At 39.0% G+C, this 22,962-nt stretch overlaps 1 protein-coding gene across 3 annotated transcripts in view; it reads right to left on the bottom strand.

The window, feature by feature from the left end:
- Positions 1 to 22,962, bottom strand: part of kiaa0825 (KIAA0825 ortholog) — a 113,074-nt gene that overhangs the window by 39,700 nt on the left and 50,412 nt on the right. For all 3 annotated transcript variants that reach the window (XM_043240810.1, XM_043240811.1, XM_043240809.1), the window contains exons 17-20: positions 22,557 to 22,959; positions 19,698 to 19,854; positions 18,829 to 18,999; positions 17,474 to 17,568 (exon numbers count right to left, since the gene is read on the bottom strand). In XM_043240810.1, coding sequence (XP_043096745.1) covers positions 17,474 to 17,568; positions 18,829 to 18,999; positions 19,698 to 19,854; positions 22,557 to 22,959 — 826 coding nt within the window. The remainder of the gene's footprint in view (positions 1 to 17,473; positions 17,569 to 18,828; positions 19,000 to 19,697; positions 19,855 to 22,556; positions 22,960 to 22,962) is intronic.

Here is a 22,962-nt window from a genome sequence, read left to right on the forward strand (position 1 = left end):
TCCGATACAAAGGAACCAAAATCCTTACGTATAACTGAATCATACTGTCAGCATCTGAGAGCGACACATTACGTAAAACACTCAAACACACGTAAAAATAACGTGGTGCTTTTACACTGGGTAATCTACTAAATTGATAGATGTGTGTCATAAAAAGAGTCTGAGGAGTGTGTCTGCGTATGCTGTGTTTTCTTCAGCTGCACTCTTCAAGTGTGGTAGCCGGATATTGCCAGACAGAAAATAAGGGATATTTAGTGAACAGCTTTGCTTTTCTGAATGAGACCTTCATGGGTGTAGAAATTAAGTTCTCTACACAACAACAGCATTTTTAGCATTTTTTTTTTCACATTTAAACACACATAAAACCTGGATGGGAAAGTTTCAAACACTTGTTTTGTTATTCTTACTTTTTTGTTAACTTGATTTTGGTAAGATTTTATATCTTATGCTTATCAAGATTGCATTTATTTGATCAACAAAAAAATAGCAAAACCAGAAAATGTTGATGCTTATGCTTAAAATGACTTGTTGATGTGCAATTTAGGATGACTGTTCTCTATTGTAATATACTTCAAAATTACATTTATTTTGGTGATGCAAAACTACATTTTTAGCCTCATCAATCCAGGTTTCAGTGGCACATGACACTTCAGAAATCATTTTAATATGCTGCTTCATATTTTATTGGAGATTTGACACAATTTCACTATTCTGTGATGCATTAAAAAGAACAGCATTTATTTAAAATAGAAATATTTTGTAAAAATATACACTACCATTTGGAGTCATTCTATTTTTTTCATTTTATTTACTTTTATTCAGCAAAAATATGCTATATTTATAAAAAGCAATAGTAAAGACTTAGTTAAAGACTAAGACTTTATAGTTAAAAAAATATATATATATATATATATATATATATATATATATATATATATATATATATATATATATATATATATATATATATATTGTGTGTATGTGTGTTACTCCAAATCTTCACATTTACTCCACATCAAGTGTGATCAATTTTGGTTCTGATTGAACAATGAAATGGTCCTTTGACTATATCAGAATGTAAAAAAATAATTCTCTGAACATAAATAAATAAATAACAAAAAGCACAACAAGGGAGAAGAAAAATCCAGTGGGGACACATTTTAACTATCAAAATGAACATTTGAGGAACAAAAGCACTATCAATCAATGGTGTCTTGTGATTGTGAAAAAACAAATCATTTTCTAATTCATCATCAGCATACCAATCAACAAAAGAACCAGGTACTCTAAAAGAATGGACTATTTTTATTATTGTATAGCCATATCATATGCATAAACAGTGTTTATTCAATGGCAATCGTAAAAAAAAATCGTTTTTTGCTCCCTGAAAGATGTAGTTACACCATCTTCCAGCAGGGCATAACTGTCCTATGCTAACCAGCAGAGTCCTGACCTCTTAGTTCACAGAGACATATAGCCCAGTTGCCATGGAAACAGCATAGACAGGCTGGGGATACTCTTGAAATGTATTTCTGCATATTTTCACGACCTTACTCATTCTTGTTCTCTCGTTGTCTCTATAAATATACACAAATCTTTCATCATACAGAAACCGTACGAATGAACCTAAGAGTCCTTACAGGACCTTCACTGCAGTACGTCAAAACAGAAAGTAAACATGCAATTCCACGCAAACAATTAAAAGTGCAGTACACAATATTAGCTAGCTAACTTCTGTTACACTGTTGTGATCCAGCCTGCAATCTCTTCAGCCACAAGCGCTCCTTGCCAAAACCTGCCCTTAAAAACAAACGCACACAAAATGACTGGCAGTGAGGCCCTTTCTGATTGGCTAAAATATGATGACTCTTTTTTTTTGCTGTCACAAAGACAAGTGATATTTCTCAAGACACCTATATCTGTGATCTCTGTCAGGTAGTAAAGACGCTTTATGTGCGGCAATCGAAAAAAAAATGCTTACAGCAGCTTTAAACCCCAATTACAAAAGTCAACACGACTTTTACCACAAGAATGAAAAGACGTTTGGCATCACAATGTAAAAGAGGTCAGAAAATTATCTGCACTATCCTGCATGATAATCTTTTTCTTGAACCTTTAATGTCCTTCATTGGACCTCTTTAAAGGTGAACTTTAATACAAAGTAATTAATGCTGACAAGATATGCAAAATATATGGATCAAACATTTAATGAGGCCCTTTTAACTTCAAGTTCAAATGAAAGGGTACTGAAGAGATCTGCTCTTAGTCCAAGGATAATCTGTAAATCTGCATGAGTCAGATGGGGAGAAGCTTCTATTTACACACGCTCATAAGCTGAAGTCAAAAGATTGGTCATTATATAAACCGGATAACTGCTGAACTATTTCTGATCTTAATACAAACATCTGCCTCATTTCCATCCTACGATATTTGATCTGATTTGAAGAGCTAATCTGATGCTTTACCATAACAAGCAAGTACATGTCACAATATACATTTAAAGTATATAATCAATTCACTTTGAAAATAGAAAGAAAATGGAATCATTACCAAGATGGCAGTGTTGCCAGGGCATTGCTATGTGTTAGCTGAGGTTTTAATGAAATGTAACGTAATGAGTTTTATTATTTTATTTTAACATTTTTTATATGTAATTGAATTAAATAATTTATATGTTTATATGCAACTGATCAGCCTGCAGTTTAAAAAATAACAGCACTTTTTCCTTTTCTGTAAAATTACACAATTTCATCATTTTTTTAAAAAACTTTTATTGCTTTTGGGCTTGTTCAAATCCCTCATTCTAAGTATGAGCAGTACGTTTGCCTTAACAAACACCACTGATAATCAACACCAAGATTGCTGTTATGCTGGATATGTCTGTGCCACTCTCTTACACACACACACACACACACACACCTTATCTTGCCTGCAATCCTAATCTCATTAAAGCTACATTGTTAGCAGTTGAATTCTGGGATATCGGATTGACTCTAGGTATTTTTACCCATGCATCAGCCTATTGCTATTCTCCCTCATGGCACTGAGCGGGAACCTCTGGCCTCCCAGAGAGCCTGCCTGACCAGCACACCCTCCACAGCTGCCCGACTCCCTGCCTCTCAAAAACTAATTCACTCCATATTTAAATAAGGTATTAAAGTTTCATTGCTGGCACCTGGATGAGGCTGCTGCCTGCCTGAGACTGAGGGGCATCTAGAGGCCTGTTGTGCCTTTGGGATGAGGAAAGGAGACACACACTTACACTCACACACACACACACACAAAATAGCAAATAATTAGGGCCCGTGAGCAGCTGGACTGACAGTCTACAGGAGCCTCACTGGGTCAGGAGAAGGTGCTGTTAGAGAAAGAGATACCTGGGAAGTGAAATGGAATTTTGCCTATTTCATTCTTTAAACAAAAAAAAAAAAAAAAAAAAAAAAAAAAATATATATATATATATATATATATATATATATATATATATATATATATATTAATATATCTTTTTTAATCATTAGAAGATAGTTAGCCAACTGAAGATGGGACCAACTGATGGGGTCGGATAAAACCACAGCCACCTTTTGGATGGATGAGAGGCTTGATTCTTTTGGACAAAGTTGTTTCTGGCTACACTGAAGTGAACTTTAAAACGAGAGGAAAGAAAAGCCCCTCTAGCGTTCTGTATGAAATATATCAAAAGAATCAAATTAGCAAAGCCCTGATATTAAAATAATAACATTTACCCCTAGAATAAATGGTTTTAGTTCTAAAATCAATACGCGCACTCAATAATGCAAGTGCATTATTATAAGATAATAACGGGGGGAAAAACCTGTGCATTCCATAGAACATTAGAAGGAACACACAGAGGACTCTGTATTATAGATTTCATAATTTCATATCAAATGTCACATACTCCCATAGGACGTAATACGGTTACATCTCTAATGGGATTTTTTTTTCCCTGATATAAAAATTACATTTAAAGAAATCAGACACACATGGTAATGCAATGAAAAATAATTTACACCGCTCTTGTCGAGTACTCACCGTGTTTCTTACCTTAAGGTTCTTTTTGAGGGGCAGGAAGAAAATAACCTTTATATCGCCGCATTTTAAATGTAAACTATAATTACAGCATTTTTTGCACATTCTGTATTTTCTACCTCGAAGCGCCCACACCAAATCTAGGGGAAAAATAAGCAGAGATAACTAATAAACAACACCGCATTTACAATTTCTTTCCATCTGTAAGTTTTACAGTAACATCATAAATGACTGTTCAAGGCTCCGTGTCTATTTATAGTAATGATAAACGGCCAAGGATTTGATTCCCCACTCTTTGTATGTGTTGTCTCGTTTATGTTTCTTTGTTAAGACAGAGGGAGAATTGGGGGGACACTGAGCCCCAATAAAAGCCATTCACAGACAATGACCATGTTTGAGCCACATAAGCCTTTACAAAAAGACCCTCCGGCAAATCTTGGATCCTAAAATTTTGAGGGAATATTCAGTTATTTGTTTGGCAATTCATTCTCCACTGTACTGAGAATGTAGAAATAGATATCCGAGAGCAGATTTGCATACGGATCTAGTTTCGAGGAAGTCACAGATCACAGCTATTCTCTTCTGTCTGTGTGATTGACAGCTTAGTGGACTCCACCCCCTAAGCGAAGAGAAAAGGGCTTGTCAATATGGCGTCTTTTCAGAGTCTTGCAGACACTAGCAAGCTCGGCTGAAACAAAGGCTCACCCCCAAATCCGTCACAACTAATCTAATTGTTTATTAGCCAATGTCACGAACTCGTGGCTGAAATAATGCCGTGATGCTCACAATATATACGACACATACGTTTACACTTTGTTCTGAGATCTATTTGAAGCACTCAACAATTTTCTCTGATGGCCAAAAATAGAGAAGGCACTACGAGGAGTTCAAAAGAGAGCCTGGAATTAGCCCTCTTCCTTTTACCTGCCGGCTATGAGAGCACTCGAGAGAAAATGTTGTCTAGTATCTGGTGGGGTGAGCAGGAGATGGTCAGCCGCAGGGCTGATGGAAGACGAGGGGTGTCATTTTAGTATATCAAAGCCTGATCAGGGCTATCCATCTTTGAGGAACTCAGAGGAACCGAAGAGGGAAAAAAAGACCACATTTGTGATGTGGGAAGGTAAAAAGGAGGTGTAAAAAACAAGACAAGGCTCCATATGATAAGAGGAGGCATTATGCTGATGTGTCGTTTTGTTTTCTTGTTGTCACGGATACAAAAGCGGCTGCATAAATAAGGTATTTAGAGGGCTTCGCTCTGATGTCTCGATTGCGTTTGTTCAATCGCGCTTCTGTAGGTGTTTTTTTTTCCGTTGGAGGCATCTGCTCAGATCCGGCCCGTTTTATGCAGACTGTCACAGCCTCTGTAGTGGCACTACAAACGGCAGGGCTGGCTGTAAACTTTTCCCCCCGCAGGATAAGCGTTGTTGGGATAGCGCCACCCTGGGGAATCTCCTTCTCTCGCTCGACTCAGCGTGGATCTGAGAGCGCGTCTGCCTCGCTCTCCTTCAACTGCAAACAAAGCCTTTCTCACAGCCCATTTCACTTAGTCATTCCAGTAGGAATGCGTGTTAGTGGGAAAGAGACGTGATTTGCGCTTCGTTTGATTGTTTGTAGTGATGTTCGCATTGTTTTCGTGATTTGGATGGTTTAAAAGCTTCTGGACCTTTTTCGGTGTTCCGTTTTTTTTTTGTCTTTTTGGTCTGCTGAGGTGGCGAATTGCATCTTCTGTCATATCCGTTCTTGCTTTTTCCCATACATAAAATATCAAACATCTGAGGGACAATCCAATGACCTCTACTGCCCTCTCTCCCTGGCTTTCTGTCTCTCTCTCTGTTACCCAAACACACACACACACACACACACACACACACACACACAATCACACTCTAAGAGAAGCACCAGTCTCACATCCCCCACCGCATACGTGTCTTGATTTATTTTCACCAGTCCTCCACCTTATGATGATGTATTTGCGACATCTGGCGGTATTCACTATTTCCTTAGCAATAGCAAAATGAAAAGGATGGCACGGGGGGAGACGGAGATTCAGACGGACGGAGAGAGAGAGGGAAAAAAGCCAGGAAGACTGACAGAGTGAAAGGAAGGAAGATGGAGAGAAAGAGGAAAATGAAACCCGAGTCAAGAGGTACCGCAAAAAATCGAGAGACAACGGCGACACACAAAGTTGCATGTCTTAAGCCGTGAGTCCTTCGAAATCCATTCCGAACGGCTTGGATACCCCCTAGTGGGAGGACAAAGGCAGCTATACTTGTCAGAAATGGGGGCGACGAAACAGCCATGAATCCATAGGGTCCAGAGGTCATCCTTCTTGAGCTGCGGTGACATCATAACAATGGGACACTTCTACAGCCTTAGAAATCCAAGCTGATTCATTCTGCAAGGGGCTAAAAAGGAGCGCGCCTTGTAGTTCCCACACATTCACAGACAGACAGCGAGGGAGAGACCTAGACAGACAGAGAGAGGGAGAAACAGAGGAGGAGGAGGTGCTGCCTGGAGGAGGATAGCAGCAGGGAACGTATAGGCCTCACTCCAAGCTTTTCTTTCTTCGTTTTCTTCTGTGAACGCATTAAAGGAGATGACTTAATTCACTCTCGTTCTATGTCCGGAGAGCGCTTCTGTGAGACTCTGTCATAGAGACATGTCACGACCGTCAAGTACGCGAATTACTGCACAACAGAAGCGCCTAACCAAGCGTACTTTGTGTCGGCAAACGAGTGTTTCGAATGATACGAATAGAGGAAAAGGGCACACTCATTAGGCATATAAACGTTCATTTCATGCAAGCAGCTCATCAACATTAATAGACAATGATTGATGATATTTATCTCCTAATTAGTGAAAAAAGAGCAGATAATTGGCCATTATCAGAAAATTAGCTGAGGAACAACCCATAGCTAAAGCTGAAACACACGACACGACGCATCCTGGCACGACTTTTCGAGTTCCGTAAATGTTTACGTAACTAAACCTTAACTCTAAACAATAGACTTTCTAAATGCTGTTAAGCTTCCTCCATGCTCGCAACAATGGTGCAATGGCACGTTACGTAAGTACTAAAGCTATAATGAGATCATACATTCATGTCGAAAGTGTTAATTAGTCTATCTGCCCGAGGTTGAGGGATTCCGCTGCCTTCGCTCATTGTTTTTATAATCCTACGCACACATTTATAATTCATCGTGTCGCGCCGCACTAACACGTTTTAGCCATCTTTTTTGTCTGTTTATGAAGCCTCCATTGCGGTCATGATGCATTTGAAAGCAAATGAAAATCTCTCTTTCTGTTTCTCTCCCTTTTTGCTGCCTGACTCAGCTGCCAGCCATTTTGACAGCTTCATTTGTGACGCCGTTCTTTGATCGGGGCTGTCACTGATATCCAACGCCAATGAAAGGCTAAAACTGAACCGACGTTTGCTTGCTACTAAGCTGGTCCATTTTATTGGGCGTCTGCTTTAAACAAACGTGCCGTCTCATCTACCGTGGTGACGTGTTCGTCCCCTGAGTGTGACTGCTTTTGTAAACTAAGAAGGGAGTGTTAGTTTGTCAGCTGCAGTGCAAATGATAGGAAACCTCACTTCTGTTACGCATTAAGCTCTAGGTAAAAAATACGCCTCATCATAAACAACTAATTCAGAAATATAAGCATCTTGTATTTTCTTTAGACTTGGTTATAGACAAAAACTCTGAATAATTAACTCTTATACTTGTCAATAGGACTGGATCTTAATTGGCACGAATACTGAACCTAGTCGACTTGTGATAATGATGACGTAATACTCGGCTGTTATCGTAGGCATATAATTAGTTTCGCATTGCCTCTTTCCCCCACAAAAATCTGCCTGTTTAAATCTAGACAGGCTCAAGTGTCAGCCTATGAGTTCAAGGGATATTTTAACTAAAATTGGAAATTCCGTTATAATTTACTCACCCCAATGTCACTCAAAACTCTTTTTAACTTACTTTCTTCTGAAACCAAAAGAAGAAATTTTGACAAAACTTTTTTGTCGATGCCATACAACTTCGCATTTATGTCATTACACAAGAACCAATGAGTTTTGAGGTTTTTTTTGTTTGCTACTGGTATAAACTAATTTTAAGCATTTTAAAAAATGATCTGCCATTAATCTATTGTAAGTGACAACGTTAACATAATTATTTGTATAATAATTAGCTTGGCGTTAACCAGAATTTTAACATCAGAGCATTTCTAGTAATAAAACCATAGTGATAAGAATCACTGAAAGAAAGCCAAATTCAAAAGTGTTCCATCACTGAAGTTGGTTTGTGACTGACAGAAGCATCATTATGATGCAAAAAAACACCCGGGCGGGAAAAGAATGATAGCACTGAACTCGTGTTTGGCCCAAGTAATCAAATCAAGTACTGAAACGGCCTAAGACATTGCCAAACAGACGTTGCGTTTGCTCATGCCCTCTTACTATTTTTTCTGATGTGGAGGGTTGATGCTCACTGCTGGGGTCGGTAACCTGAGGAAACTGGCAGAGTTGGTCAGAAACAATGTGTAGTCTGACCTCTCTCAAACCAGAAGAGGGCAAGCAGCCCGCGGGCAAGAAGCCTGCAGGTGGTAGGGTTTCCAGGAAAGACAGGAAGTCTTCAAACGGTACACTCCGTCAAGTAGTCCATGGCCTGACATTGAGCTCTGGATTGTGTGTGTGGTTGTGAGGAGGGCCTGAGCAGGTCTGGACGGGCAGCGATGAATGACGGATTGCCTAAGAAAGCATCGGGTCAGCCCAGAGCCAACGTAGAGGCTATACAGATGCCCCCAATCCAGGCAGCCCACTCTCTGATTAGATCTGCTCGCCTTCCAGAGAACGCCCAAGTTCGAAAAAGACAAGAGATGAATGAGAGGATGGCAGAGAGAGATAGAGAAGGAGAGATCGAGGGAGTGACAAGAAGCATCATTCATCTCTAAATGGCCTTTCATAACATTGTCACTGGGTATCACACAAATTGCAACAAACAGTCACACTGCTATGGTTGCAAGTAGATGAGACATACAGTATAGAATAAAGGGTGAAGATGCCTCTGAGAAATAACTACATTTGATAAATCTGCTCCCAGCCAATCTGGACATCGATTTAGAGATGTCAAGATTAGTCAACCTGGCTTAACTGGATGAATCAAGTATTGCGGTCATGACAAAGCAGAGATAGAAATAGACAAGACACATATTGTCAGGGGAGGAAATAATCCCAGCCAACCTGGGCACTGATTCAAAGACATCATTAAGAGAGAGTTCAGATTTAGTTTCAAGCTTGGTCTGATTGTTGGTCCAAAGCCTATACAACTATTCTGCTGCTTTTAACATCAAAACTTAAAATGCACATAATGTTACTTTATCTTTGGACTGTCAGAGATGCGAAGAATGAGAGCTATAATTGGGATTGAGAAGACGCAACATTGCAAACTGTCCAAAATTGTCCATTGACAAAATTATTTGTCATTAATAGTGAAAGTTAGAACAGATGGTTATCAGACCAACTGCTAGAAAAAAAAGAAAGAAAGAAAGATTATTCCAGAGACTGCAGCTTCTGAGGAGGAATTCAGTGTGCATTTCTTTTTTGACTTCTTTTCTTAGTGTTCTGTCAAAACCAGCTTGAGCTAACATAGCAGCCTGTCACATCAAGACAACCCTCAGCAGAGCACTGAGGAGAATACTCTAACCCTGTTTCATACATTTAACCATCACAATATCACACTTAAAAAAAAAGTAGACAAGACAGAAATCTGCTTCTGTGAGTTTCTAAACAACTACAAGTCATGTTACATTGTAATCATTACATATACTACTGGTCAAAAGTTTGATGTTTCTACTTTTTGTTTTTTTAAATAATTTTAATTGCAGTATTATAATTTACATCCTTTTCTTTTTAAAATGTAATTTATCTGTGATGGCTATTACTCAAGGCTTCAGTTTCACATGATTCTCATTCTAATATGTTGATTTGGTGCTCGAGAAACATTTCTTCTTAATATTGATGCTAAAAACAGTTGAGCTGCGTACTGTTTGTTTGTTTGAGGAAACTGTGATACACTTTCTTCAGGATTTTTTGAGTAATAGAAAGTTTGTTTAATTTTTGTAACATTCTAAACATATTTGCCTTTAGATCAATTCACAATATCTTTGATTAATAAAACAATAAAAGAGATTGGCAGTATATCAGGCACAGCTACACTTAAATTTCAAACATATTTACCTTAATGTTCTCTTGCGACTGACTTTAAATATAGTCAGGTCTCATATGATTTTGTAAAATGATCACGTACCAAACCTTTTTGTCCCCTCAAGCTGTAAAAATAGTTTTGTGATCCACAATACCACAAACAGAACATGAGGGTTAAATCTATTCTGCAGAATCAAACTGATTTTTCCTCAGTGCAGAAATGGCAGAATTCTGCAGATCCAGGCCTGGCTTTGGGGTTACCTGTGCACACACTTATTAATTAGTGTGTGGTACTCAACCAGAGAGGTTGCAGAAGGGCAGATGTGGTGACAGACCTTCTCCTCATCAACCATGTCTAAGCAACCTTCATCCTTCCTTCTGTCCTTCTTACCCACCTCTGAGGGGCAGAGTTTGAAAGTGGCCGCTGAATGCCAATGAAAGACCCAGGTGCCCTCGGCTTTCAGGGAGCTTGCTGACCATCTGCCCAGGGGCCAGAGTGGCACAATGGCCCCTATATCAGTCAGGGCTCAGGGCTCCGGGGGATCTGTAGCACCTCTGCGGAGCACCAGGATCACCATCTCATTGACAGGATGACAGTCCTCAGTTCCTCTAAAGGTACTCTGAGACAGTGGCATTCAGGCCATGTAAAGTCAGCAGAGAGGGAAGGTCACGTCTGATCAGGGCTCCTATGACAGAACGGTAGACATCGTATAGAGGTACGATTCACTAGGCCAAGACACTACACTCATCAGAAGAATGAAACAAGTGAACAATGCCAGGTGTAAAACGCACACTCTCAGACCTGAGCGGCAGCCGAAACTAACTTTATACAACTTTTAGCCAATAGAGAGTTAAACCCTAAAAGAAAAGGACTTTTATTCTCATTATATACTCATATCATTCCAAACCTGTATAGTTTTCTTTCTTCTGTGGAACATAAAAGAAGAACTTTAAAATATTGCTGAATGTAGACTTTCGCTGAATGAAAACAAAAAAGGTTTTACAGGTTTGAAGTATGTAATATTTTTTTTAGGTGGCCTAACTCTTTAAATGTTGAACTATAAGTTAAAACGTAATGCTACTTTTACATTGCACCACACAGTACTTTTACATTGTAAGATAATAAAAGTAACAGCATATTCAAGTAAAATTATGCTTGAAATACTCATCTTACACAACTGTGACAAGTCAGCTATATTAAATGCAGGCGTTACAAATCAGCATTCAGTGCACTCCAAATGAATTACCGTTATAGGCCACTAATATTATCACTCTTATTTGTAAGGAGCTATGATTGCCTCTACTGAACCACACTCTCCTTCACCATCCACACCAGCTAAAGCTCTCCATCTCCATTTCCTTGTCAGAGCATTTCACCGCTACCCAGATTAATGCTGACAGGCAGGAATCCTTCTAATTATCTGTCCCTGGCCTGGATGCAAATGGCTGGGTTCTGGTGGCAGTGTGATGAGACTGCCAGTGCAGTGACACCGGGCCCCCAGCGTGGAAGCCTGTCACTGGCCCTCTTCCATTCAGGGACCACACAGTTTATTTATTTTATTATTATTTTCCTCCTCTCAGGCTGGCAGGGTGGCTTTGTCAATCACAATGTGGAGATGGCGGTGGGTGTCTGATTAAAGCTCTGCGCTGGCTATGATTGAGCTGGTTGTGACGGCTGTAGATTAGGATCATAGATTATGGGAGATAATAATACTTCACTAGGAGAGAGAGGACTGGAAGTAAGAGAACGAATTGAATTGAGTTAAAGAGTGTGCCGTAATCAAGGATGCTGTGAAGGAATATTGATGGGCCTGGAAAACAAAAAAACAATTCAAACAAACAAACAGAAGCCCTGCAAAGCTGGAATACCAGATTATAAATAGTTGTTTTTTCTTTCTAGAATGAATCTGACTAGTTCAGTCAGATAATTACCTATTTTTGGCAAGTAGAAAAGAAAATTCAGCAATTTTATTTCTTCCAAGCAAAGCAAAGCAAAAGCAAAGCAAAGCAAAGCAAAGCAAAACAAAACAAATACAATTTGTAGTTTTAGCTAATTAGCTATGAGCTAACGTGTTTATTTCCAACTAAACCAATACAATTTAAACACTTAAAGCATGAATTTAATCATGAAGGGCATCTGAGAAAAAAAAAAATTCAGATTGCAAATGGCATTCAATATTAACTTTAGCAGTAAACTGGGTCTCTAACTGATCATTACTAGAGGTGCAAGACAGGGAGGAAGGAAATAATAAATGGATGGAAAAGGATTTTAGAGGAAAGGAATGAGGAATGAGCCGGGCCGGGTGGAAATGGTGGCCTAGCTGCTTGACAGTTGACTCTGTTGGATGTGACTTTCACAGTCTGCTGGCAGTTTGTGTGGAAGCCATCACATCTGTGACTCGGAGTTTGATTAATGAGCCTTTCAGCTCGTCTCTGCCGTGTGAGGTGGGGCCACGGCCTTCTCCCAGGCTTCAGTGATTCACCCATCGACACACACACACACACACACATACATGCACACACACACATGCAAAGTACAAACTCAGACACCAGGAGCTCTATGCCTGCCTCATGCTAAACAAAACCTCATTGTGTTTGCTAATTTCCAACACTAGCCACCAAAACAAAGGCAAAATGATGGAAAGACACAATGACGATTTCCCAGTCAGTCAGTCAGTCAGTCAAAGAACGTGATGGAGAGGACTTATTTGTCAACCTTTAATACTGATACTATTTAATATATAAACTATATGCTATACACGTATAAGCACCTATAAAAAAATCAGTGATGGATTGACAAAGAAAATGTTTCCTTTCCGGTAACACACTGAAAATATTCTATTCCTTGGCCATGGCAGATTCCCTCAACTAAAAAAAGCAACAATAACAAACTCATAACACAAAGGTGGCGATAGCAATTACTTCCCCGCACATTGCAATGCTGCCTCTAGCCGAGTCGCTGCGCGTCTGTGGAAAAAGCCCTTGCATTCTGACACATTTGTTTGTATTTTATACCCTGGGAAAGAAAGCTAACCATATGGCCATCATTGGGAACAGATGGCATTTGCCCAATGTGAACGGCGGTGCCTATCACTGCAATTTAAAGCACTCCACTTCCCGCATCAACTGCCATCTCTCTCAACAGATACTTCTCCACTCACTATTGTTCCGGATGATAGAGGCATGACAGCGCGAGGCTGTAAAAGTTGACCTAGCCGATGTACTACACAGTCAAAATTCATGTCTTTCAATGCAACACACAATAGCACAGAAGAGAACTCTGAAGACATGTTTTACCATTGTTTGTGACGGGGCGAACAGTTTTAGACATAACCAAGAGCCTTACAATTGTTCAGGAGGTGCTTGTTAAGTGTGTCCTGTGGTATTTTGCAACTCTGAAAGCCACATCTGGTGATTTTTACAGACCCATCCATCAGCAGGTCTTACAATGCCGAAACTAGAACTGTCTCAAACTATAGCACAATATATTATAAGAAAATCCATCAGAGGAAAATGTTTAACCTTAGAGCTCACTTATGAAAGATTACCACTTCTCACTACTCAAACTCTTGCTGTGGCACAGGAAAAAAGAAGTGCACTACCATGATTTTACAAGAAGTTAATGTTTATTATTAGAATTATTTCTGAAGAATCATGTGACATTAAAGACTGTAGTCCTTTCACCAAAAAAAAATAATAATAATAATAATTATATATGAACTATTAATTTAAATTGTAATAACATTTTACAAAACTATAGTTTTACTGTACACACACACACACACAAATATATATATATCCCATATCTGGATATATAAGTACACTATTTAATAGTGTATAACATAAGTATACTATATAGTAAGGTTGATTCAACAAAGAAAGCAAAGCTCTATGCGAGTAGTAACACAGATCGTTGAACCTCTGTGTTATTTTAAAGTCTTCCTGTCACCAAGCACCATAATTCTGGTAAAAAAGTTTGTGTGGGTCATGTCTAGAAGTTTACTGTTGCTGTCTCTCTGGGTGTCAGGTGCTAGTCTGAGGAAGAACAGGAACATTAATCAGTCACTTTCTGCTGAAAAGCTCCATTTGAGAATGATTTATGACACTGCTGGCACAGACAACCAAATGACAGGTGACAATAAAGGACACCCACACCTGTGTAAATCTTCTCCCTCTCTTTCACACACTCTGAGAGGGAGAAGGAGTCGAAACCACATTATGGTGCACGTCTCATTTATATGTAACCAGATGAATGTACTTCTCGCAGAGCCATAGAAATACGCTTAAATAATGTTCACCCGTATTTAAACCATGTTGAAATGGATTTTAATATGTCAATATGTACTATGCATGTCAGTCAAAATTATTTATTTGTTTAATTTAGTTCAAGCTCTAAATAGAGAGTAAAAAGAAAGAGAGAAAGGGACTGAACTAAAAATAAACAAATAAACAAATTATTTAAAAATAAAAGTAAATGAAAATACTCCATATGCACTTTATTACACGGCATATGATTTGAGGAAAATGTAAGTCATTAATCACGGATGTTTGATTTAAAAGCCACAGTGGGATAAAGTTTCTTAGTAAGTAATGACATAAATTTGTGTTTGTTCATCATAATCATATGATTTAAAGTTTCGTGTAATATATACTTAATGTATACAGGAAATATGCTTATTTGCAACTTGAACGATTCATGATTCATTTACAGCATTTTGATCTGTAAATATACACACTACTAAAAAAATCAAGTACCTGACCCAGTCTGCATAGGTTTGTTAAAAAAAATGGATAGAATTGGATATATTATTATATGGATATATTATTGCAATTTAGCTGAATTAGACATTATTGATCCTTCAGATATCATTCTAATATACTGATTCCGTGTTTGAACAAAGTTGTGGTACTTATCATTTTTATGGAAAACAATATATATATATTTTTTCGGAATTAATTTTATGAAAGTTATTAATTAATTTTATGAAAGTTCAAATGATCAGCATTTGGATTTATGATAAAAAGTTTTGGAATAAATGGCAAAATTTATTTTTTGGACCAACTATTCCTCTACCTACCTATAACCATCGAAAAAAAGAGAAGATGGAGAGATTAATATGTTAAGACCTCAGAGCCCTCACCCTATTGAACAGATAGTTTCTGCATATAGAAGACCTACATATATCCTCAGTCTCCAGAGAGCATCTCTTGTGTCTAACAGTATTCAGTACATGACCTATTACTGATTTTTCCCCCATACCTTAGACCTTGAGTTACAACTTTGTTCTCTCTGCCTTGTTCTCATTTTTACAATTTTTTTTTTAAATTCACCTCTGTCTGAACAGGATTTCCATTAAATTTACTCGTTCATGTTCATTCACAGATAATCCCCACGTTATTGCATTAAGATGTTTACAGATGATACAGGACAATAAGGACAGGAAAGATTTCTCTTGTTTTTATATAAAGCAAATTCTAATTAAGGGACCGACCTAAAGTCAAACTCTTACCTATGTCAACTGGACCTAAAAACAGATTGACAGTGAAATGTAACGTAATTAAAGGTGTAAGGATTTAATTTGCACAAGTAAAGTCTGTGCGACTCTCTAAGTTTCCAAAGCACCTTCTAGCTTCACCTTCTGTCCTTCAACCCTCTTCTGAACCTCTGCTCGGCCAAGGGGGCAGGTGCTCCATCACTGAGATACTGAACATAGAAAGATGCTCTCAATGGTTCCACCCCACTGTGAAGGAAACACTAACATCTGGATGCTCTCCAAGTCGGAATGGGCAGGTGATTTGCCCAGTACGCAGAAATAGGTCTGTGTTCTACTGACCTGCTGCACTTCCATGTAGAAACTACACAATCTGGACCATGGGTAGGCAGCTATTCCCAGATGAGACAGATCCCTATCAAAAGTTTTCAAATTCAACCCAATTACCCAATTTTTATTTATAAAAAAAAAAAAATGGAAACAGCTTTTTAGTAACACAAAATTTTAAACATGGGTCAGTATGCTCATTCAAACATGATTGCATCATGTTAGACTGACATAAAATGGTTACTTTTTGGTTTAACTTAGTAGTTTAATTTTCAAAGAACATGTTTCAAATGAATAGCTTAAAATAAGCTTTACGTTTCCCAACTTGCTTTGCACAGGGCTGGATATGAGAAGAGAAAAATTTGAAATAAAGTGAGAAAGCAGACTTGTTAATGTCTAATGTCCATGATTGAATCATTTCAGTTATTTTTAATGTATAATTTGCAGTAGACTACATTCGAAGTGGAACAAAAATGTTCATCAAAGCTGTCCCGAAGACAAGAACACATTTTGGTTTTAGGACAACTCAGATTAAAGGTTTTGATCCGCTTCAAATGTTGACTGGTGCTTTCATATCATAATGCAAAAAGCTAAATGTTATTAAAACAGCAAAAAAACCTCTTGACCTCACATGGGATATAAATATAGATACACTCTTCCACTATTTGCTAAAAAAGAAACCAAATATAATTATTGTTTAACAATAGATATTTCATCTGTTGACTAAAATCTTGCTTCACTCAACATTTTCGAAAAGAACCAGTGATTGAAACTGATTTTCTTTTGTCAAGCTGTCAAACTAACACTGAACTCACGGATCATTTGGAGCAAATTGATCAAACTCTGGCTTTGGTTTGAGATATTCTTTTAAACCGGCATACTTGTATCGCACTTAAACTAAAGCTCAGTCTCACAACATCCCTCAGTAACCTCAAAATTATTTTCTGACACAGTTTGACACATGTCAGATTGTGATTTCCACTAAAAACGCAGACACTTCATTTTCTCTGCACAGTGAGCTCAGATACTCTTTTCTTTTTTTCCCTATCTCTCTCTCTCAACATTATGATGGAGCTGTGCTTCTTTAGCAAGCTCTCTGCGGAAAAGTACTTTCTTCGCCAAACTTTGAGAAAGAAGGGATGCTGCATGCTGGGAATTAAAATCTTGAAGGAAACCGAAATACGTAACATTTCGCAAACACAGGTCAGACGCAGCCCAACCACAATGCCTTTAGAAGCTGCCACACACAGACGAGCGCGAACACTCAAATGGTCGCAGGATCCTCTCCACATATTCACATTCATTACAGAGGTACACCGTGGGACATGACAGGCAGCACTTCAACAGTGTGTAAGCGAAAGGAGGGGGCGACTGTGTGAACGAGAGCAGCAGCCATTACCTGTTAGCAAGCAGCGTCGTGAAGGTCACCTGACTCATGCTCCGATAGGCTGGCAGCAGTTGGGCCCAATCCCACTCCCTCTCACCCATAGCAGCCTGTTGATAAATGAGCAGCGAGTATTGTTCGTTATTAATCAGAGTTAATATGATCAGTAAATTACTGCTCCAGCTGGGCTGGACTAACCAAAGAGGAGGGGGTCTCGAACAAGGCCGCCCCAATGCGATCTATCTATCATGTCTGCACAAGAAGGTTTTTATTCCAATAAGACAGGAATTAATTTATAAATCCATTTGGGGAGGGATGTACCATCATTTATAAAAAGATAAATCAATTTTGCAAGAAGAGTCGTTATTCTTCTCGCCGTTGTTCGTGGCGAGCCGCCCAAGGTTTCCCTCACCCACAAGTGGACCGTCCCTTTGTTAGGGAGCCAAATGAAATCCGATTGTTTTGATAGCTGGAATGTCACTCTTAACTTAAAGCTGAGTTTTTTTTTATTGACAAAAGGACAGAAGCGTGCCAGCCCCTCCTATTCTCCGACCGGCTGATTGATGGATCAGCATTCGTTTTTTTTCTGCCTCCATTTGATTTGACAAACAGCGCAGCCACCTGAAGGCGAGGAGGCTTTTTAATCATCCCCTTAATAAGGTGTTTTATGCAAAGCAATGCGAGCGCGAGCGATAAGGAGAAAACAAAAGGGATTAAGAGCGCGGCAGCTAGCGCATAACGACGGGAAAAGAACTAGCATTTTAACCGACGCAAAACTCTGAGCCAAATAAGATAATGAAAGGAAAAGTTCCCCTTAAAAAAAGAAGGTTGCAGACTTTCCGGCTTCAAAGGCGTAGCAAAAAGTCTCATGACATGAGCAGAGAAAACTTTATCCTACCTTTAAGAGAAAGCCAAAAGAGGACCATGGCTCTTGTAATTAAACCTTCAACCTACACCGTCTTCAACACGCAAGGGATGCTTTTTTTCCCCACCCTTTGTTCAAAGCCACATCACACTTGAAGAGTTCACCTTTCAAGTGTTTTCAAATTCTCTGCTCTTTTGGTTAACCTTTTTTAATGTTTTGCTTTGTGTCTTCCCTTCACACTAAAATATAGCTTAGGGACAGAGCGACCTATGGAGAATTGTCGAGTTCATCCTAGAGAAGCAGTTTAAAGTCTCTCAGTCTCTCTCTTATATTCACCTTGCCTGGTGGCCTTGACGGAAAGTTACACTCGCTCGAGCGTAAAAGAGTAGAGAAGTAGTTCACGGCATTAACGAACTGCTTTAAATAAAAGTTACGTGAACGACAAGTGTTTGGGAGCGCTCGTGGCACTTCAAGTTGAAGGCTGAGAAGATAACAAAGGACTAACCTGATCGAACTTGTTACGGCCGATAGAATTGCACTCCGTGAGGGGGTTGAACTGGGTTTTACACTGGTTTTGGCTGCTTGTTGCTTCAGAGGAGAATATGACAGGTCCCAAAGGGGAGTCCGGAAGTGGATGCGTCTCTTCATGTGGCGTTAAGACGGACCTCAGTAAACCCTACGCACAAAAAACACAAGGCTCATAAACATCCGTTCCAGTGTAGAAAATTTTAAAGGAACCTGGACACGTCTTATTATTAGACTGCATTAAGCAAAACTAAAACACTATTAAAGTGGTCAAATTAATAGCGAGTCTCTACAGACTTAAACACACCATTGGACAAATTAGTACATTTCAACAATTATTACATAGCCAATTTTGGACATAATGGCCATTTCTTTTCTCTCTATTCCCTAAGTGATTGGCCGACAATGGTAGAAATTAATCAGTCTATCTAGGAATAGGATTTGAAAACAGGACATTGGAAGAGGACAAAGATATGTATAGATATGACACAAAGAATTGTCCTCAAGATTAGACTTAAGTGAGAGTTGTACTAATTTCCCAAGATGCTTTCTTATTGTTAAGTAGAGCAAGGGGCAAAAAAGTGTAGTGTAAGTGTGGAGAAAGACTATGACTAATCTGTGATCCTTTCCCTTTAATTTGTGTTATTTCTGTTGTTTAAGACGTTGTTATTTCCCAGTCGCTTTTTCAATCAGGTCAAGGCTGTTACGAGAGGCCTCGCAGCAGCGTCTGGATGCAGTTGTGTCTCCGTGCGGCAGCTCTGCACAGGCGTTCCCCTCAGCTTCAGGTCACACTGTCTGCCTCAGGCTAACAGCCACCTAATTGCTTGGTGAAAAACAGCAATTCGCTACCTCATTGAGCTGGATGCTGTGATGGATTTGCCGGAGGTGCTGGCTGCCACCTGCTCTATGGCACAGCTCCAGCAGCAACTGCCTTATTTTATGCTCAGTCAGTTCCACGGGCCCACCTCTATCCTGCGCCGGGCCGCTTTCCACACGCTCAAACACACTAATGGAGGAACACATAAAAGAGAGAGGGGGGTTAACATCAAATAAATGCAAAATAGTTATTATATTACTCAATTTAAATACTTCTAAAGGCAGTTTTATACGCTAACTGCGAGTTCCCAGTTCAATTTATTGGGCAGTTTTAATTAATATATATATAGCAAATTGTTATTAAATTGGTAAAAATACTATGACTACTACAAATTATAATAATAAAATTAATTTAAAAATAGCGGTATTAAGCACAATTATTTCATTCTAAAGAATGGCATAATTTGCCTTTATCGTAAGGTCTATACATCTAATAGTACTCTGGTGGTGGGTAGAATAAAGAGATGTCTTGCAAACAATATTTCACAAAATATATAGCTACCTTCATATGTTATGCTGACTGCTAGCAACAAAATGCATGCAAGATTAAGGATGACTGGAGGAATATTTTATTTCTTCACAGATGGCTTTAGCAAATCAAAGATGCTTTTATTCACAAATCGGCAACTGACATTTACTGCAGCTTTTGTGACCTTTGAGTATGTGATCAAATATCAAAATAACAGTAGCTCTTGACAGTTTTCGACAACATTGAGCTGAAGCAGGAATTGTGCCTGTGCTTACACATTTCAGTGTGCAAAATTCCTGCATGTTGCCAGTTGCAACAAAACAAGTGATTTGCTACATGGAGTTCCTTTGGGCAAAAAAAAAAAAAAAGAGATAGCAAAGAGATTGAGAGGAAGGACAGATCAACAGTTAGAGACACAGTGCTACTCGCCGTAACCTCAAGGTCCCCTCAACGCACTCATTCCCGTGCCCTTCCTCTCTATCCAGCATGCCTCATCACCCTCACCACACTTCCCATCGGATACACCCCCCCACGTCATTGTCCCCGTTCCTTCTTCCTTCCTTTTTTTATTTTTCAATCACAAAGTGACAAGGAAAGTGTCGCCTGTCAGGCAAGCCTTTAGCTTCAATGACACCGAGAAAAGCGGCGAGGCCCTGGGCAGCCCAGCCGGTGAGCGGGGTGTCAGCACCTGTGCCTGTATCCTTCCCTGTCCATCAGTGTGCAGGTGAAGCAAATGATTGGATCCAGTCAGCGGCTTGATTAATGAGAGGCCCGTCGGATCCGGGACAAGCTATCAATCACGTCATTAGGACCAATGTGCCCCGAAAGAAGCAGAACACCCCCTCCGCCCACGGAATCCACTGCATTCATCTTCATCTGTGCATGCATGCCGTCAAAGCCTGCCAGGGTCACCGTGATGGAGAACAATCATCTTCTCCTCTACAAATTACTTTGCAAAGACAAGAGATGAGGGAGGTGTGTGTGTGTATGCATTTGTGTGTGTGTGTGTGTGTGTGTGTGTGTGTTGACAAGCCGGGGTGGGGGGGTGTTTTTCAGAGAACCCGCTTTCCGCCGACACACTGTACGTTGATTGTTTACACCGGAGGCAGTGCCTGAAAGTGAAGGTTATTTTAATGAATAGTAATGGTTCCACTGACTGTCTAAGACAGGCGATACATAATCACTCTTCCTTTTTGCTATCTCCTTTTTTTTTTTGGCCTCACTCTTTTTTGTTTTTCCTGTCAATGGGAGCAGCATTTCTCGGAACACTAAAAGTTTTATTTATTTATTTTTTTCCCCCAGCTCTGTTATGATGCTAAATCATTTTCAATAAGGGTAATTAACTCTGAGCTTTTGTTCTGGACATGACTTGGGCTATACGGTAAAAGTTGTTAGTTTTTTTTCTTTTTGCAACATTGAAAAATAGCATTAAGTATAGGTCACTTTTCAAAAGCGCTCAAAAATCAATCGTTTGGAGAAATTATTTACACAATCATTATTTAAGGCAGGGGTTTCGAGAAAAGTTCTGAGAGAAAGTAGTTTAGAAAAATATCAATAAATAAATACTAGTGCTGGGCAACAATTTTAGTGTTATAATATGTGTGTGTGTACTGTGTATATTCATGTATATACAGACACACATACATTATATATTTGGAAAATATTTATATGTTTATACTAATATAACATATAAATATATTTAATATAGCAGCCATTAATATTTATATATATATATTTTATTTAACCATAATTTAACCATGACTAATCACTGCCCAACACTAAATACTGAATCACAGGTTTATATATAAAAGCTTTATAATATCCATGGCATTACAAAAAAATATAACTCAATTAAGGTATAGACAATTAAGACATTATACGCCATAAAATAATGACCTATATGCTCTTTATTATCAGTAAGCCTTATATTATACTGCTAAGATGATTTAATATTGCTAAGATGATTTAAAGTACATGATTCAAGTATTACAACACTTTCTTCAGTGGTTCAAGTCAGGTTGTTGCACTCAAATCCCATGGGTGGCATCAAAACCATTTTTATGTACACATATCAAAAGGCTTGAAACATCTAGCTACAGGCTAGGGGGGAAAAGAACACTCACACAGAAAACAACACAAAATTATTTTGCCAAAAGATGTGAAGTTAATTTTTTTTAAAAAATGAATTGCAAGATTGAGGTCTTTAAATTACATCAGGAAGACATTAATAGATTAGTTAAATGGTTAAATGCTTTAAAATGCCAATTTGAATGTCTTTCACAAAATGATTAAACTTGATGAATTTGCTATTATGAGTTTAAATGGGGAATATATATTCCATCGGGCTCCTTTTGAAATCTCACCTATCACAGCAAAGCTTCCGTGCCTTCTGCAGCTGCATGGTGGTCCATTTGGGCCTCTTCTCTTCCAGGCCCTGAAGCACCTTATGGACCAGAGGCTTGGGAATGCCCTTCTCCTGGCCCAGACTGACCAGCAGACATTCTGATAGCAGACACAGCCTATCCTTGGCACCTCTCTCCATGGGCCGCCCAGACAAGAGCTCCAGGTTGTCCCCATTTTCTAGATCCTGACAGAGGCTGACCAATATGACCCAGAGGAGCAGGCCGGTAGACCTCAGCTGTCTGGCATGCTGGGAAAGCTTTTTCTCTGCCACAGTAAACAGGAAGCGTACAGGCAGTGGTAGAGAGGCTATGGTTGATGGAAGGTTGGTGAAGATGAAAGAGAGGGCTTGAATGGCCATGTTGTCTG

Source organism: Puntigrus tetrazona, chromosome 5, assembly GCF_018831695.1.
Source record: "Puntigrus tetrazona isolate hp1 chromosome 5, ASM1883169v1, whole genome shotgun sequence".
Lineage (NCBI taxonomy): Eukaryota > Metazoa > Chordata > Actinopteri > Cypriniformes > Cyprinidae > Puntigrus > Puntigrus tetrazona.